Source organism: Schistocerca cancellata, chromosome 11, assembly GCF_023864275.1.
Source record: "Schistocerca cancellata isolate TAMUIC-IGC-003103 chromosome 11, iqSchCanc2.1, whole genome shotgun sequence".
NCBI classification, from domain to species: Eukaryota; Metazoa; Arthropoda; class Insecta; order Orthoptera; family Acrididae; genus Schistocerca; species Schistocerca cancellata.
The window spans coordinates 81,291,191-81,308,951 of record NC_064636.1 but is presented as its reverse complement, the minus strand read 5'-3'; the positions used below and the strand labels follow the sequence as shown (position 1 = coordinate 81,308,951).

Below are 17,761 nucleotides of genomic sequence, written 5' to 3'. Positions count from 1 at the left end.
CGAGATAGAATGCCGTGTCCTTATTACCAAAAACTATCAATTTAGTACCAAAGAAATACTGGACAGATCCATTTGGCTTGATCCATGGTTTTCAGCATCTCATGTGAAAAAGTGTGATTGATGTTTTTGAAACCCTTGCTGATTGGCATGGAGCAGATCATCCCGTTCTTGATACCTCATTATGCTCACAGTGTGTTCTAGGGTTCCACGACAGATAGACATGAATTAGATACAATGGTAATTTTCTTTCTGCAAAGAGATATGCACAGTACTGAGGTAAGTATTTTCAGGTGGAATTTTCAACTGGCCACTATCTGGGAGGGCAGGTAGTTGGATATCTTCCTCCCTTGGCCCAAAACAATACTCTCTGTGGCTATCAGCAACCCATAGCACACACTCAATATCCACAGCTGAAAATTTCTTCTGACCAACTCCATGAGCAACAAGTAAGTATATGCACAAATAAATCTACATATGAGGGTGAGTCAAATCAAAAACTTAAATATTTTTTAAATATTATTTACTGTGCAGAATTGGTACAAAGCTGTATCACTTTACAACATAATCTCCCCCACACTCAATGCAAGTCATCCAGCGCTTACAAAGTGCATAAATTCCTTTAGAAAAAAATTCTTTTGGTAGTCCGCGCAACCACTCATGCACCGCGTGGCGTACCTCTTCATCAGAACGGAGCTTCTTTCCTCCCATTTCGTCTTTGAGTGGTCCAAACATATGGAAATCACTTGGTGCAAGGTCTGGTAAGTATGGTGGATGGGGAAGACACTCAAAATGCAGGTCTGTGATTGTTGCAACTGTTGTATGGGCAGTGTGGGGCCTTGCATTGTCATGTTGGAAAAGGACATCTGCTGACAGCAATCCACGTCACTTTGATTCAATTGCAGGCTGCAGAAGATTTTTTAGGAGATCTGTGTATGATGCACTGGTGACAGTGGTCCCTCTAGGCATGTAATGCCCCAAAATGACGCTTTTTTCATCCCAAAACAGAGTCAGCATAACCTTCCCTGCTGATAGTTCTGTTCGAAACTTCTTTGGTTTTGGTGATGAGGAATGGCGCCATTCCTTGCTCACTCTCTTTGTTACCAGTTGGTGGAAGTGAACCCAGGTTTCGTCCCCAGTAACAGTTCTTGGAAGAAAGCTATCACCTTCTCGATCAAAGTGCAGAAGAAGTTCTTCACACGCATCGACACGTCGTTCTCTCAATTCAGGAATCAGCTCCCATCTTGCAGACACTTTGTGAAACTGGAGAACATCGTGCACAGTGTGGTGTGCTGACCCACGACTAATCTGTAAACATGCTGCAATGTCATTCAGTGTCACTCGGTGGTTTTCCTTCACTATGGCTCCAGCTGCTGCAATGTACTGTCGAGTCACAACTCGTTGTGCCTGACCTGGACGAGGAGCATCTTCCACCGAAGTCACACCATATGCGAACTTCCTACTGCATTCGTAGACTTGCTGCTGTGACAAACATGCATCAACGTACTGAACCTTCATTCGTGGATGAATTTCAGTAGGTTTCACACCTTCACTACGCAAAAGCGGAATAACAGAACGCTGTTCTTCCCTGGTGCAAGTCGCAACTGGGACGGCCATCTTTATACTGATACTGCGACGGTATGTGTGCATCTGCACTATACTGCCACCTACAGGCCATTCTGCACGCTGTTGGTAGCATGCTTACCAATTTACAGGATAACGGCACAAAATTTCAATTTGTTACTACAAATTTAAGGTTTTCATTTGACTCACCCTCGTATATAATTGTATGTAAATGTGTATGTTCCATATCTCCTCTTAAAGCACTGTAATGGTTTCAAACAGGCTCATTACACTTTCACTTAACATCTGGAAAGAAGCATTGTTGGAGGAAGAACCATCTACAACCCACAGATGTGGGAGTGGTGCTTGTCGTAGAACTGGACAATGGTTCACTTTCATCATTTAATGAAAAACTCAATACATTTCATAAATTCACAATACACTCTAATAATGCTCAAATGACAAATTCACATTTCTGTGCCCTTATATACAGGATATACACTACTGGCCATTAAAATTGCTACACCACGAAGATGACGTGCAGCAGATGCGGAATTTAACCGACAGGAAGAAGATGCTGAGATGTGCAAATGATTAGCTTTACAGAGCATTCACACAAGGTTGGCGCCAGTGGCGACAGCTACAACGTGCTGACACGAGGAAAGTTTCCAACCGATTTCTCATACACAAACAGCAGTTGACCGGCGTTGCCTGGTGAAACATTGTTGTGATGCCTCGTGTAAGGAGGAGAAATGTGTACCATCACGTTTCCCACTTTGATAAAGGTCGGATTGTAGCCTATCGCGATTGCGGTTCATCGCATTGCGACATTGCTGCTCGCGTTGATCGAGATCCATTGACTGTTAGCAGAACATGGAATCAGTGGGTTCAGGAGGGTAGTACGGAATGCCGTGCTGGATCCCAACGGCCTCGTATCACTAGCAGTCGAGATGACAGGCATCTTATCCGCATGGCTGTAACGGATCGTGTAGCCACATCTCGATCCCTGAGTCAACAGATGGGGACGTTTGAAAGACAACAATCATTTGCACGAACAGTTCAACAACGTTTGCAGCAGCATGGACTATAAGCTCGGAGACCTTGGCTGCGGTTACCCTTGACGCTGCATCACAGACAGGAGCGCCTGCGATGGTGTATTTGACGATAAACCTGGGTGCACGAATGGCAAAACGTAATTTTTTCAGATGAATCCAAGTTCTGTTTACAGCATCGTGATGGTCGCATTTGTGTTTGGTGACAATGCGGTGAATGCACATTGGAAGCATGTATTCGTCATCGCTATACGTGCGTATCACCCGGCATGATGGTATGGGGCACCACTGGTTACACGTCTCAGTCACCTCTTGTTCGCATTGACGACACTTTGAACAGTGGACGTTACATTTCAGATGTGTTATGACCCGTGGCTCTACCCTTCATTCGATCCCTGCAAAACCTTACATTTCAGCAGGATAATGCACAAGCGCATGTTGCAGGTCCTGTACAGGCCTTTCTGGATACAGAAAATGTTCGATGCTCTGCAAAACCTTACATTTCAGCAGGATAATGCACAAGCACATGTTGCAGGTCCTGTACGGGCCTTTCTGGATACAGAAAATGTTCGACTGCTGCGCTGGACAGCACATTCTCCAGATCTCAAACCAATTGAAAATGTCTGGTCAATGGTGGCCAAGCAACTGGCTCATCACAATACGCCGGTCACTACTCTTGATGAACTGTGGTATTGTGTTGAAGCTGCATGGGCAGCTCTACCTGTACACTCCATCCGAGCTCTGTTTGACTCAATGCCCAGGCGTATCAAGGCCGTTATTACGGCCACAGGTGGTTGTTCTGGGTACTGATTTCACAGGATCTATGCACCTAAATTGCGTGAAAATGTGATCACATGTCAGTTCTGGTATAATATATTTGTCCAATGAATACCCGTTTATCATCTGCATTTCTTCTTGGTGTAGCAATTTTAATGGCCAGTAGTGTACATTTAAACAGGATTGTAATATGTACAATACATTTTTAATTTTTCAAAAAACTTTAATTATTTTTCATGTATTGAATTGATTGTAAAAATAAATTCTGTTCTCTCGTATAATTACAGTAAAGTAATTGACAGTGAAACTGTTAGTAAAATACTCTCAAACTAACTTCGGAAAGTAATTAATTTGTTCATGTGAATATTATCTTTGACATTTGCTTTATCTTTGTCCTTCTCAGTTAATCAGAAGTTTGTCAGAAGTGGTTATGGAAGCCAGTTTGAGGTTGTCTTGAGTTCTGAATGTATTGCAGTGTGGATATTTTCTTGAATTATATCCTTTGGAATTTTGAAACAAAACTGCTGAGGAATCACTATAAATATTTCTGACTTTTCATTTGAAATAATACATTGAATATAATGACCATAACATCTTTTTGTCCACATTGGAATAATTTACTTGCAGGCATTGTACTGGGACTACGAAAAGCCATAATGGACGTTGTCAAGTGAGGTAAGTTATAATAATTTACAACATTCATGTTCAAACTAAAATTCAACTTCTAACCATCACCTCTTTGTTTTAATAATATAAGAGAAGGATACATTGCTGCTCACCACAAAGATGACACACTGAGTTGCAGATGGGCACAATGAAAAGATTTTTACATATTTAGCTTTCGGCCAAAGCCTTCTTCAGGAAAGCAAACACACACACACACACATATCCATTCCCACAAGCAAGCACACCTCATGCACACATGACTGCCATCTTCGGCAGCTTGGACCAAACCTGGAGTTTCCAATGTTTGATTTTACCTCTGTCTCAGTTCTTTAAGCAGCTGAAGAACATCACGCCAACCAATTCACAGTCACTGAAGTGAGGTTTGCGAGAAACATAATTTTCAATACTAGTATTTGAACAAAGATAGATGAAAGAGTTAGACAGTGGAAGGTAGGTGGCTTAGAAGCATAAACCAGGAATATCTGGAGTAATTTCAACTAATTTTTGTACATACATGACTTATTTGTCTAAAAATACTGTGGGAGTAAGAAACCACTGCTACTCCTTGGAGTGGGGGTGGGAGATGACAATGGATGAAGTAGTAAAAATATTCAAAAACAACCTGTTGGTGTTTCTTTCCTGCATTTAGCTGACTTGGAATACTTTAAAAGTATGAAGCACAAACACATCTCAAATGTGTGGTCTAATGCATGAACCTGGTGACGAAAATGAGCACCACAAAGAGCCAATAATTCTATCAGTGTTTCACAGCAAAGATCACACTACAAGGTGGAGTAACCCAGATGCATTTAATGTCCTCCCTGGACTCCAACGATGCAAAACAATAGAAATTCAGACAGTTGACAGTGACAGTCTATCTCCTTGAAATGATTGTCAGCTATTGTTGTCAATGTGCATCCAACAAAATGAAGATTATAAGTCAGGTTCAACAGAATGGAAAAAAAGGAAAACTACTTCAAAGAAATGAAACAGATTATCAATTTCACACTACGCAGAAACATGTCACCTCATTTTGGGCTTGCGAATCTGAAGATCAATGTGAATGTTGTTTTGAAGGAAATATATGGTATGTGACATATACTATGTGATCAACACTATCCGTACATCTGGCTGAAAATGACTTACAAGTTTGTGGTGCCCTCCATTGGTAATGCTGGAATTCAATTGGCCCACCCTTAGCCTAGATGACAGCTTCCACTCTCGCAGGCATATGTTCAATTAGGTACTGGAAAGTTTCTTGGGGAATGGCAACCCATTCTTCACAGAGTGCTGCAGTAAGGAGAGGTATTGATGTCGGTAGTTGGGGCCTGCCACAAAGTCGGCATTCCAAAACATCCCACAGGTGTTCTATAGGATACAGGTCAGGACTCTGTGCAGGCTAGTCCATTAAAGGGATGTTATTGTCGTGTATCCATTCCACCACAGGCAGTGCATTATGAAGAGGTGCTCGATCGTGTTGAAAGATGAAATCGCCATCCCCAAACTGCTCTTCAACAGTGGCAAGCAAGAACGTGCTTAAACATCAATGTAGGCCTGTGCTGTGATAGTGTCATGCAAAACAATGAGGGGTGCAAGCCAGCCCCCTCCATGAAAAACACAACCACACCATAACACCACCACCTCGGAATTTTACTACGGGCACGACACATGCTGGCAGATGATGTTCACCAGCCATTTGTCTACCCACACCCTGCCATCGGATTGCCACATTGTGTACCGTGATTCGTCACTCCACACAATGTTTTTTCACTATTCAATTGTCCATTGTTTACGCTCCTTACACCAAGCGAAGCGTCATTTGGCATTTACCGGCGTGATGTGTGGCTTATGAGCAGCCGCTCGACCATGAAATCCAAGTTTTCTTACCTCCCGCCCAACTGTCATAGTACTTGCAGTGGATCCTGATGCAGTTTGGAATTCCTGTGTGGTGGTCTGGATAGATGTCTGCCTATTACACATTACGACCCTCTTCAACTGTCACCAGCCTCTGTCAGTCAACAGATGAGGTCGGCCTGTATGCTTTTGTGCTATACGTGGCCCTTCACATTTCCACTTCACTATCACATTGGAAACGGTGGACCTACGGATGTTTAGGAGTGTGGAAATCTTGCCTACAGACGTATGATCCAAGTGACACCCGATAACCTGACTATGTTTGAAGTCCGCAAGTTCCACGGAGCACCCCATTCGGTTCTCTCATGATGTCTAATGACTACTGAGGTCACTGCTATGGAGTACTTGGCAGTAGGTGTCAGGACAATGCACCTAATATGATGGTGGTGTCCGGATACTTTTGATCACATACTGTACGTGTATATGGGCAAAACCACAGCAAGAAAGTTATAAATTAAATAAAATGCCTCTGCAAGATGAAAGAAAGGCCTTGTGCAATTAACCTGAGAGTCTATTAGCAAGTCAAAAATGGCGTAAGAAATACATCTGATAAGAAAAATCATATTGATTGTTAACATAAAATTTTAAAACTTTCAATTTTAATGATAAAAGGCAAATAACAAAAACAAAAAGCAATGGAAACTCAAGAGCAAACTGAAAATAAAACTAACCTCTGATGCAATTAATTCCAAACAGCATTTCTGCCTCATCTTTTCTTTTTTGATCAGCTCCCACATTTCAGGATCATCTTCACATATTTGTTCATTCCCTGTCCAGTTGGAAGCTAACTGGTTTTGCAGGAACCAATTTTTCTGAAACAATGCAATGGCAACAGGTAACAATCAACCGATTACACAGGGTTAAATGTACGAGGGCTATCCACAAAGTACATTACGTTTTCGTTTGTGTCCGTTAGGGGCAGGGCTAGTGCGGCCATCTTGGTGTCATGGCATTCCGCCGCTCAATCGGCATCCTGCCGTGCTAGTGAGAGGTTCGTGCTGTGCTCCATTGAGTTACTGTGACAGTTTGAAATGTCAGCGTTAATTGAAAATGCCGTGAAGTGTGAAGTGTGTGCTGTAATAAGGTTTCTGACTGCAAAAAACTGTACACCGATAGAAATCTATTGACAGATTTGTGAAGTGTATGGGGACAACATAATCACTGAAGGTGGACTGCGTCAATGGGTCATAAAATTTAAAAATGGCCGAACTAACGTTCACGACGAAGAGCGAAGTGGAAGACCCAGCATAGTGACTGCCGAACTTGTTGAAAAAGTCGATGCCGTGGTCCGTGAAAACCGTAATTTCACAATAACGGAACTCTCTATGAGTTTTCCACAAATTTCACGAAGTTTGTTGCAAGAAATCATTACCGAAAAGCTCAGTTACCACAAGTTTTGTGCAAGATGGATACCAAAAATCTTGACAGAGATTCACAAAAATCAGCGAATGGCTGCAGCGTTAATTTTTCTGGATGCTTACGAGAAAGATGGTGACTCATTACTCGATCGCATCGTTACTGGTGACGAAACATGGGTTAAGCGTGTGAACTGTGAGACAAAATTGCAGTCAATGCAGTGGGGGCACACAAATTCCCCCCAAAAACCCAAGAAATGTATGCAGACAATGTCGGCAAGGAAGGTGATGGCGACTGTCTTTTGGGACAGAAAAGGTGTGATTTTTGTGGATTTCCCGGAAAGAGGCACTACAATAAACTGTCAAAGGTATTGCCAAACTCTGCACAACCTCAGAAGAGCAATACAAAACAAGCGCAGGTGAAAGTTGGGCTCAAAGACCTTGCCGATTCACGACAACACCCGGGCCCACACGGCGAATGCCACTCGTGAAGTTTTCAAATCTTTTAAGTGGGAGTTGTTTCCTCATCCGCCGTACAGTCCCGACCTGACACCGAGCGACTTCCACTTATTCCCAGCAATGAAGAGGTGGTTGGCTATGCAGCGTTTTGATGACGACGCACAACTTCAAGAAGAGGTAACCACGTGGTTGAAGGCGCAGGCGGCCGAATTTTACGACGAAGGAATTTCCTAGCTCGTCGATCGCTACGATAAGTGCCTTAATTTAAATGGCAACTATGTAGAAAAGTAGTATTTAAGTGTGGCTTTCATCTGCATATAATAAAAAAAAAATTCCAATACTTTATTTATTTTTAATTCCAAAATGTAATGTACTTTGTGGATAGCCCTCGTATTACACAAAAAATTATGAAGCCTTGCTTGAGACAGATAGAGAGAGAGAGAGAGAGAGAGAGAGAGAGAGAGAGAGAGAGAGAATAATAGCTGGCCAGCTACCTTCTTATAAAGCAAGCAACTGGGACTTCCAATCAGTTTAACACTTTGAGTCTCATGCCTGTAATATGATGTTGTCTTCAGTGTTACAAAGAATGCCATGCTTATTATATTATGGGCGAAACATCTTCATGAGGACTGCCACAACCACAATGTTAGTTACTCTTTCTGCAAATTATCCGAATACCTACATTCAGGGTCTGAAACTTACTATTAGCTACTTAGCAAGTAGCAATGCTTGTTGTAAAAATGCATAACAAGTCATAATGTTACAATCAAGAGTCAGTATTTACAGATGTAGGAACATATTTCCCTTGGAAAAAAATACCATTGTACTCAAATATAATGCCAGATAAACAGCACCTATATACAGGGCTATTACAAATGATAGAGATTTCATAAATTCACTGTAGCTCCATTCATTGACATATGGTCAGGACACACTACAGATACGTAGAAAAACTCATAAAGTTTTGTTCGGCTGAAGCCGCACTTCAGGTTTCTGCCGCCAGAGCGCTCGAGAGCGCAGTGAGACAAAATGGCGACAGGAGCCGAGAAAGCGTATGTCGTGCTTGAAATGCACTCACATCAGTCAGTCATAACAGTGCAACGACACTTCAGGACGAAGTTCAACAAAGATCCACCAACTGCTAACTCCATTTGGCGATGGTATGTGCAGTTTAAAGCTTCTGGATGCCTATGCAAGGAGAAATCGACGGGTCGGCCTGCAGTGAGCGAAGAAATGGATGAACGCGTGCGGGCAAGCTTCATGCGTAGCCCGCGGAAGTCGACGAATAAAGCAAGCAGGGAGCTAAACATACCACAGCCGACGGTTTGGAAAATCTTACGGAAAGGGCTAAAGCAGAAGCCTTACCGTTTACAGTTGCTACAAGCCCTGATACCCGATGACAAAGTCAAACGCTTTGAGTTTTCGACGCGGTTGCAACAGCTCGTGGAAGAGGATGCGTTCAGTGCGAAACTTGTTTTCAGTGATGGAGCAACATTGTTTCTTAATTGTGAAGTGAACAGACACAATGTGCGAATCTGGGCGGTAGAGAATCCTCATTCATTCATGCAGCAAATTCGCAATTCACCAAAAGTTAACGTGTTTTGTGCAATCTCACGGTTTAAAGTTTACGGCCCCTTTTTCTTCTGCGAAAAAAACGTTACAGGACACGTGTATCTGGACATGCTGGAAAATTGGCTCATGCCACAACTGGAGACCGACAGCGCCGACTTCATCTTTCAACAGGATGGTGCTCCATCGCACTTCCATCATGATGTTCGGCATTTCTTAAACAGGAAATTGGAAAACCGATGGATCGGTCGCGTTGGAGATCATGATCAGCCATTCATGTCATGGCCTCCACGCTCTCCCGACTTAACCCCGTGCGATTTCTTTCTGTGGGGTTATGTGAAAGATTGAGTGTTTACATCTCCTCTACCAAGAAACGTGCCAGAACTGCGAGCTCGCATCAACGATGCTTTCGAGCTCATTGATGGGGACATGCTGCGCCGAGTGTAGGAGGAACTTGATTATCGGCTTGATGTCTGCCGAATCACTAAAGGGGCACATATCGAACATTTGTGAATGCCTAAAAAAACTTTTTGAGTTTCTGTATGTGTGTGCAAAGCATTGTGAAAATATCTCAAATAATGAAGTTATTGTAGAGCTGTGATATCGCTTCAATCATTTGTAATAACCCTGTATAGAAGATATAAACAATAATTGTCTACAGTGTGCAACAGTGGTGTAGAGCAAGTCAAGACGAGCGATTTGATGTAGGACACTTGCAGTCTATCAAGTTGGAAAGGTACCACAAATTGGCCTACAACAACCCCCTAAGCTACAGCACATGCCTGGTATGCCGCAGAAAACAAGCATAGGACCCTTTTTGGAGGAAATTAAATATAGTTTATTATTGTTGTGGTACAACCACAAGTGCTGGAACGAAGATGAGGAATGCAAGAACAGAGAGGGCGGCGAGGAAACGTCGGCCAATGGTGTGCAGAATTGGACTGCGCCACACCAAGAGCGACACCTAGAAGAAGTGAATATAAGTGCCACTCCTGCTAGCCTTAACCACTCAGATCAGCCCAGTCTGCAACGGGATTAGTGCTATGCTATCAGATTGTCATGATCTATATCAAGTGCTTACTTCGACTTTGTGTATAGAAAGAACTCTACTGTTTTCATGTCGCTCTCGCTGCTGACATTTGCTGTAATCAAAGTTGTTGTTGTTGTGGTCTTCAGTGCTGAGACTGGTTTGATGCAGCTCTCCATGCTACTCTATCCTGTGCAAGCTTCTTCATCTCCCAGTACCTACTGCAGCCTACATCATTCTGAATCTGCTTAGTGTATTCATCTCTTGGTCTCCCTCTACGATTTTTTCCCTCCGTGCTGCTCTCCAATGCTAAATTTGTGATCCCTCGATGCCCCAGAACATGCCCTACCAATCGGTCCCTTCTGCTTGTCAAGTTGTGCCACAAACTCCTCTTCTCCCCTATTCTATTCAATACCTCCTCATTAGGTATGTGATCTACCCATCTAATCTTCAGCATTCTTCTGTAGCATCATATTTCAAAAGCTTCTATGCTCTTCTTGTCCAAACTATTTATCGTCCTTGTTTCACCTCCATACATGGCTACACTCCATACAAATACTTTCAGTAACGACTTCCTGACACTTAAATCTATACTCGATGTCAACAAATTTCTCTTCTTCAGAAACGCTTTCCTTGCCACTGATGGTCTACATTTTATATCTTCTCTACTTCGACCGTCATCAGTTATTTTGCTCCCCAAAAGGCAAAACTCCTTTACTACTTTAATTGTCTCATTTCCTAATCTAATTCCCTCAGCATCACCTGACTTAATTCGACTACATTCCATTATCCTCGTTTTTCTTTCGTTGATATTCATTTTATATCCTCCTTTCAAGACACTGTCCATTTCCTCCAACTGCTCTTCCAGGACCTTTGCTATCTCTGACAGAATTACAATGTCATCGGCGACCCTCAAAGTTTTTATTTCTTCTCCCAGGATTTTAATACCTACTCTGAATTTTTCCCATGTTTCCTTTACTGCTTGCTCAATATACAGATTGAATAACATCAGGGATAGGCTACAACCCTGTCTCACTCCCTTCCCAACCACTGCTTCCCTTTCATGCACCTCGACTCTTTATAACTACCATCTGGTTTCTGTACAAATTGTAAATAGCTTTTCCCTCCCTGTATTTTACCCCTGCCACCTTTAGAATTTGAAAGAGAGTATTCCAGTCAACATTGTCAAAAGCTTTCTCTAAATCTACAAATGCTACAAACATAGGTTTGCCTTTCCTTAATCTTTCTTCTAAGATAAGTTGTAGGGTCAGTTATGCCTCACGCGTTTCAACATTTCTATGGAATCCAAACTGATCTTCCCCGAGGTCGACTTGTACCAGTTTTTCCATTTGTCTGTAGTAATCAAAGTTAAGTATTATCAATTTGCATTCTATAAACAAAACTGCTAATGTTATTTGTTTGAACTGTTGTATTGCATTCCAAGAATGCAACATCCTTTACACACCCTATAAGCAATGAGTGGGCAAGGTCCCACAACTAGCGAAGAGTCTACAAACACACTTATGTGCTGATGGCAACGAATTTTTTTTTTCCTTAATCTTCTCTTATCTATGCTTTGCAGTGGCGCATATTGCTTTACCAGTTTTATGTCGTTTTTGCTAATCAGTGTTTTCAGGTGGGTGTTCTACATCTACATCTACATCTACATTCATACTCCACAAGCCATCTGATGGTGTGTGGCAGAGGGTACCTTGAGTACCTCTATCAGTTCTCCCTTCTATTCCGGTCGCGTATTGTTCGTGGAAAGAATGATTGTCGGTATGCCTCTGTGTGGGATCTAATCTCTCTGATTTTATCCTCATGGTCTCTTCGCGAGATATATGTAGGAGGGAGCAATATACTGCTCGACTCCTCGGTGAAGGTATATTCTCTAGACTCCAACAAAAGCCCGTACCGAGCTACTGAGCGTCTCTCCTGCAGTGTCTTCCACTGGAGTTTATCTATCATCTCCGTAACGCTTTCGCGATTACTAAACGATTCTGTAACGAAGCGTGCTGCCCTCCATTGGATCTTCTCTATATCTTCTATCAAACCTATCTGGTACGGATCCCACACCGGTGAGCAGTATTCGAGCAGTGGCCGAACAAGTGTACTGTAACCTACTTCCTTTGTTTTCGGACTGCATTTCCTTAGGATTCTTCAAATGAATCTCAGTCTGACATCTGCTTTTTATATGGTCTTTCCATTTTTAAATCACTTCTAATGCCTACTCCCAGATAATTTATCGAATTAACTGCTTCCAGTTACTGACCTGTTATATCGTAGCTAAATGATAAAGGATCTTACTTTCTATGTATTCGCAGCACATTACACTTGCCTATATTGAGATTCAATTGCCATTCCCTGTACCATGCGTCAATTCGTTGCAGATCCTCCTGCATTTCACTACAATTTTCTATTGTTACATCCTCTCGATATACTGCAGCAACATCCACAAAAAGACTCAGTGAACTTCCGATGTCATCCACCAGGTCATTTATGTATATTGTGAATGGCAACGGTCCTATGTCACTCCCCTGCGGCACACCTGAAATCACTCTTACTTCGGAAGACTTCTCTCCATTGAGAATGACATGCTGCGTTCTGTTATGTAGGAACTCTTCAATCCAATCACACAATTGGTCTGATAGTCCATATGCTCTTACTTTGTTCATTAAACGACTGTGGAGAACTGTATCAAACGCCTTGCGGAAGTCAAGAAACACGGCATCTACCTGTGAACCCGTGTCTATGGCCCTCCGAGTCTCGTGGCTGAATAGCGCGAGCTGGGTTTCACACGATCGTCTATTTCGAAACCCGTGCTGATTCCTACAGAGTAGATTTCTAGTCTCCAGAAAAGTCATTATACTTGAACATAATGCGTGTTCAAAAATTCTGCAACTGATATAGAGATATAGGTCTATAGTCCTGCACATCTGTTTGACGTCCCTTCTTGAAAACAGAGATGACCTGTGCCCTTTTCCAATCCTTTCGAACGCTGTGCCCTTCTAGAGAACTACGGTACACCGCTGCACGAAGGGGGGCAAGTTCCTTCGTGTACTCTGTGTAAAATCGAATTGGTATTCCATCAGGTCCAGTGTCCTTTCCTCTTTTGAGCGATTTTAATTGTTTCTCTATCCCTCTGTCGTCTATTTCGATATCTACCATTTTGTCATCTGTGCGACAATCTAGAGAAGGAACTACAGTGCAGTCTGTCTCTGTGAAACAGAACATTTCTCTGACTTTGTCATTATTTTGTCTATTTGTCACATTTGTGTCTTCCAACATGCCCACCCCATCAGTCCCACACTCTGCTCAGACCCTGCAGCCGCAAGAATTAGATGCAACACAGCTAATGCAGATGTTTCAGTTTCAGACACGGCAGATATCTACTTAACGCGGTGCAGCAGCTATTGGCCAACGTTGTGCACCCACTGGAACAAGCTTCGCCTACTACGGCTGTTATACCACCTTTTTGACAGTTTAGTGAACAAGATGAGGAATGGCTCGAGTGGTTGTCTCAATTTGACACCCATGTTATCGCTCACAATGTGCCAGTTACTCTGAAACTTCCTTATCTATTACCAATGGTAGGGAGTGCAGTGTTCAGATTAACTCAAAAACTCTTTCCCAACACCACTCCCAGTGAACTGTAGTATGACCAAGTAGTAAAATCACTAACAAACTATTATGACCAACAAGCAAATGTGGTAGCAGCAAGGTATCAATTCTTTAATTGAAAAAAAAAAGAAAGAAAGAAAGGAAAAGAAACCGGTCAGAACAAACTTATCACGAGTGGGTGACAGATTTGCAAGGTATGACAAGAAAATGCAAATTCAAATGTGCTTGTGGTGCTTTATATTCAGATGTTATGTTGCGTGATGCGATCGTGCACAATGTACCTGATGTCAAAATCAGAGAACAAATTTTAAAACAGTCTGATCCATCATTTCAGCAGGTAGTGCTAATACTAGATGAGTATGATTCCGGTGCCTTGTCGGCTGATACAATTGAGCAGCCAGTTATTTCTCAGGTTGAGCCCCTTAGTTGTGACTGTCCCATTCTGCACTGGCAGTGTGCACTAGCCACACCGAGTAAACAAACTTCCACGATGCGTACGTAGTTTGCTAAACGTGCGAACAAAAGTAAATCTTGCCCTCGCTGTTATACATGGCATAAACGCCAAGATTGCCCCTCCCAACATGTTCAGTGTTACGCTTGTGGTAGGAAAGGACATGTGCAATCCATTTGTTTGCAACAGAACAAGTGTAAGAATTCACTACACTTACACAACTCTTGACATACGGTCCACATCATTAATGCGGTATATTCCATGGCTGGGACTAGCAAGCGAGTAGTTTCTACAGTAATATGTCAAGCAAACAAACTTTTTGTTCATTGACTTATTTGTATGAAATGTGTGAAATTTGATGGCTTATAATGGGCAAGACATTCCCGTTCTCTGAACATGTACACTACTGACCATTAGAATTGTTACACCACGAAAATGTGCTACAGATGCGAAATTTAACCGACAGGAATAAGATGCTGTGATATGCAAATGATTAGCTTTTCAGAGCATTCATACAAGACTGGCACCGGTGGCGACACATACAACGTGTTGACATGAGGAAAGCTTCCATCCGATTTCTCATACACAAACAGCAGTTGGCCGGTGTTGCCTGGTGAAACGTTGTTGTGATGCCTCGTGTAAGGAGGAGAAATCACGTTTCAGACTTTGATAGAGGTCGGATTGTAGCCTATTGCGATTGCGGTTTATCGTATGGCGACATTGCTACTCGCGTTGGTCGAGATCCAATGACTGTTAGCAGAACATGGAATCAGTGGGTTCAGGAGGGTAATACGGAATGCCGTGCTGGATCCCAACGGCCTCGAATCACTAGCAGTCGAGATGACAGGCATCTTATCCACACAGCTCTAATGCATCGTGCAGCCACGTCTTGATCCCTGAGTCAACAGATGGGAACGTTTGCAAGACAACAACCATCTGCATGAACAGTTTGACGATGTTTGCAGCAGCACGGACTATCAGCTCGGAGACCGTGGCTGCGGTTACCCTTGACGCTGCATCACAGACAGGAGCACCTGCGATGGTGTATTCGACAACGAACCTGGGTGCACGAATGGCAAAATCTCATTTTTTTGGATGAATCCAGGTTCTGTTTACAGCATCATGATGGTCACACCCATGTTTGATGACATCGCGGTGAACGCACATTGGAAGCGTGTGTTCGTCATCGCCATACTGGTATATCACCCGGTGTGATGTTATGGAGTGCCAATGGTTACACGTCTCGTTCACCTCCTGTTGACATTGACAGCACTCTGAAGAATAGGCGTTACATTTCAGATGTATTATGACCCATGGCTCTACCCTTCATTCAATCCCTGCAAAACCCTACATTTCAGCAGGATAATGCATGACCACATGTTGCAGGTCCTGTACGGGCCTTTCTGGATACAGAAAATGTTCGACTGCTGCCCTGGCCAGCACATTCTCCAGATCTCTCACCAATTGAAAACGTCTGGTCAATGGTGGCTGAGCAACTGGCTCGTCACAATACGCCAGTCACTACTCTTGATGAACTGTGGTATTGTGTTGAAGCTGCATGGGCAGCTGTACCTGTACACGCAATTCGAGCTCTGTTTGACTCAATGCCCAGGCGTATCAAGGCCGTTATTACGGCCACAGGTGGGTGTTCTGGGTACTGATTTCTCAGGATCTATGCACCGAAATTGCGTGAAAACGTAATCACTTGTCAGTTCCAGTATAATATACTTGTCCAATGAATACCCATTTATAATCTGTATTTCTTCTTGGTGTAGCAATTTTAATGGCCAGTAGTGTACTTTGCCTGCCATGAATCACTCGCATACGCGAAAAGTGACCTACAATCAAGCAAGTGTGAGAACATATTTGACCTTGATTCTTTTGAGTTGTTTTGCTTTAAGATTCAGGACAATGTGTTGTCAGTGTCTGCCTTCAATACAAAAGACAGTGTAGCAAGCTTACTAAAAGAATTCCCAACTCGTTTTTCAAGGTTTAGGCAAAGCTAACGATTTTGTTGCACATATTCCGCTGATTGACAATGCTTATCCAAAATTTTGCTGGGCCAGAAATGTTCCAACAGCATTACAGGACAAAATGACAGCTGAACTCGAAGAATTGCAAGATAGCAGAGTTATTGCGCCCATATCAGCTACTCAATGGGCAAGACCATTGGTTTTGCTCTCCAAACCTTCAGGTCGCATTTAAGTCTACAGTCTACAGTCAACCCACAAACTGTAATTGATACTTGTCCATTGCCACGCCCAGAGGATCTAATGCATAAATTAGGCACTGGACACCTCTTTTCAAAAATCTATTTCCATGACGTGTATCTCCAAATACTACTCTGAGAAGAATCTCAAAACATGTTCGATACAGTTCCTCACTGTCGCCTGATAAAGAAAGTAATAGCCTACGGAATATTAGACCAGCTGTGTGGCTGGATTGAAGAGTTTTTAGCAAACAGAACACAACATGTTGTTATCAATGGAGAGACATCTACAGACGTTAAAGTAACCTCTGGCGTGCCACAGGGGAGTGTTATGGGACCATTGCTTTTCACAATATATATAAATGACCTAGTAGATAGTGTCGGAAGTTCCGTGCGGCTTTTCGCGGACGATGCTGTAGTATTCAGAGAAGTTGCAGCATTAGAAAATTGTAGTGAAATGCAGGAAGATCTGCAGCGGATAGGCACTTGGTGAAGGGAGTGGCAACTGACCCTTAACATAGACAAATGTAATGTATTGCGAATACATAGAAAGAAGGATCCTTTATTGTATGATTATATGATAGCGGAACAAACACTGGTAGCAGTTACTTCTGTAAAATATCTGGGAGTATGCATGCGGAACGATTTGAAGTGGAATGATCATATAAAATTAATTGTCGGTAAGGCGGGTACCAGGTTGAGATTCATTGGGAGAGTCCTTAGAAAATGTAGTCCATCAACAAAGGAGGTGGCTTACAAAACACTCGTTCGACCTATACTTGAGTATTGCTCATCAGTGTGGGATCTGTACCAGATCGGGTTGACGGAGGAGATAGAGAAGATCCAAAGAAGAGCGGCGCGTTTCGTCACAGGGTTATGTGGTAACCGTGATAGCGTTACGGAGATGTTAAACAAACTCGAGTGGCAGACTCTGCAAGAGAGGCGCTCTGCATCGCGGTGTAGTTTGCTCGCCAGGTTTCGAGAGGGTGCGTTTCTGGATGAGGTATCGAATATATTGCTTCCCCCTACTTATATCTCCCGAAGAGATCACGAATGTAAAATTAGAGAGATTAGAGCGCGTACGGAGGCTTTCAGACAGTC

At 42.8% G+C, this 17,761-nt stretch overlaps 1 protein-coding gene across 1 annotated transcript in view; it reads right to left on the bottom strand.

Annotated features, from left to right (window-relative positions):
* LOC126108232 (serine hydroxymethyltransferase, mitochondrial-like) overlaps positions 1–17,761 on the bottom strand; it is a 205,713-nt gene that overhangs the window by 161,152 nt on the left and 26,800 nt on the right. The window contains exon 2 of the mRNA XM_049913463.1: positions 6,641–6,781. Within this exon, the coding sequence (XP_049769420.1) occupies positions 6,641–6,781 (141 nt within the window). The remainder of the gene's footprint in view (positions 1–6,640; positions 6,782–17,761) is intronic.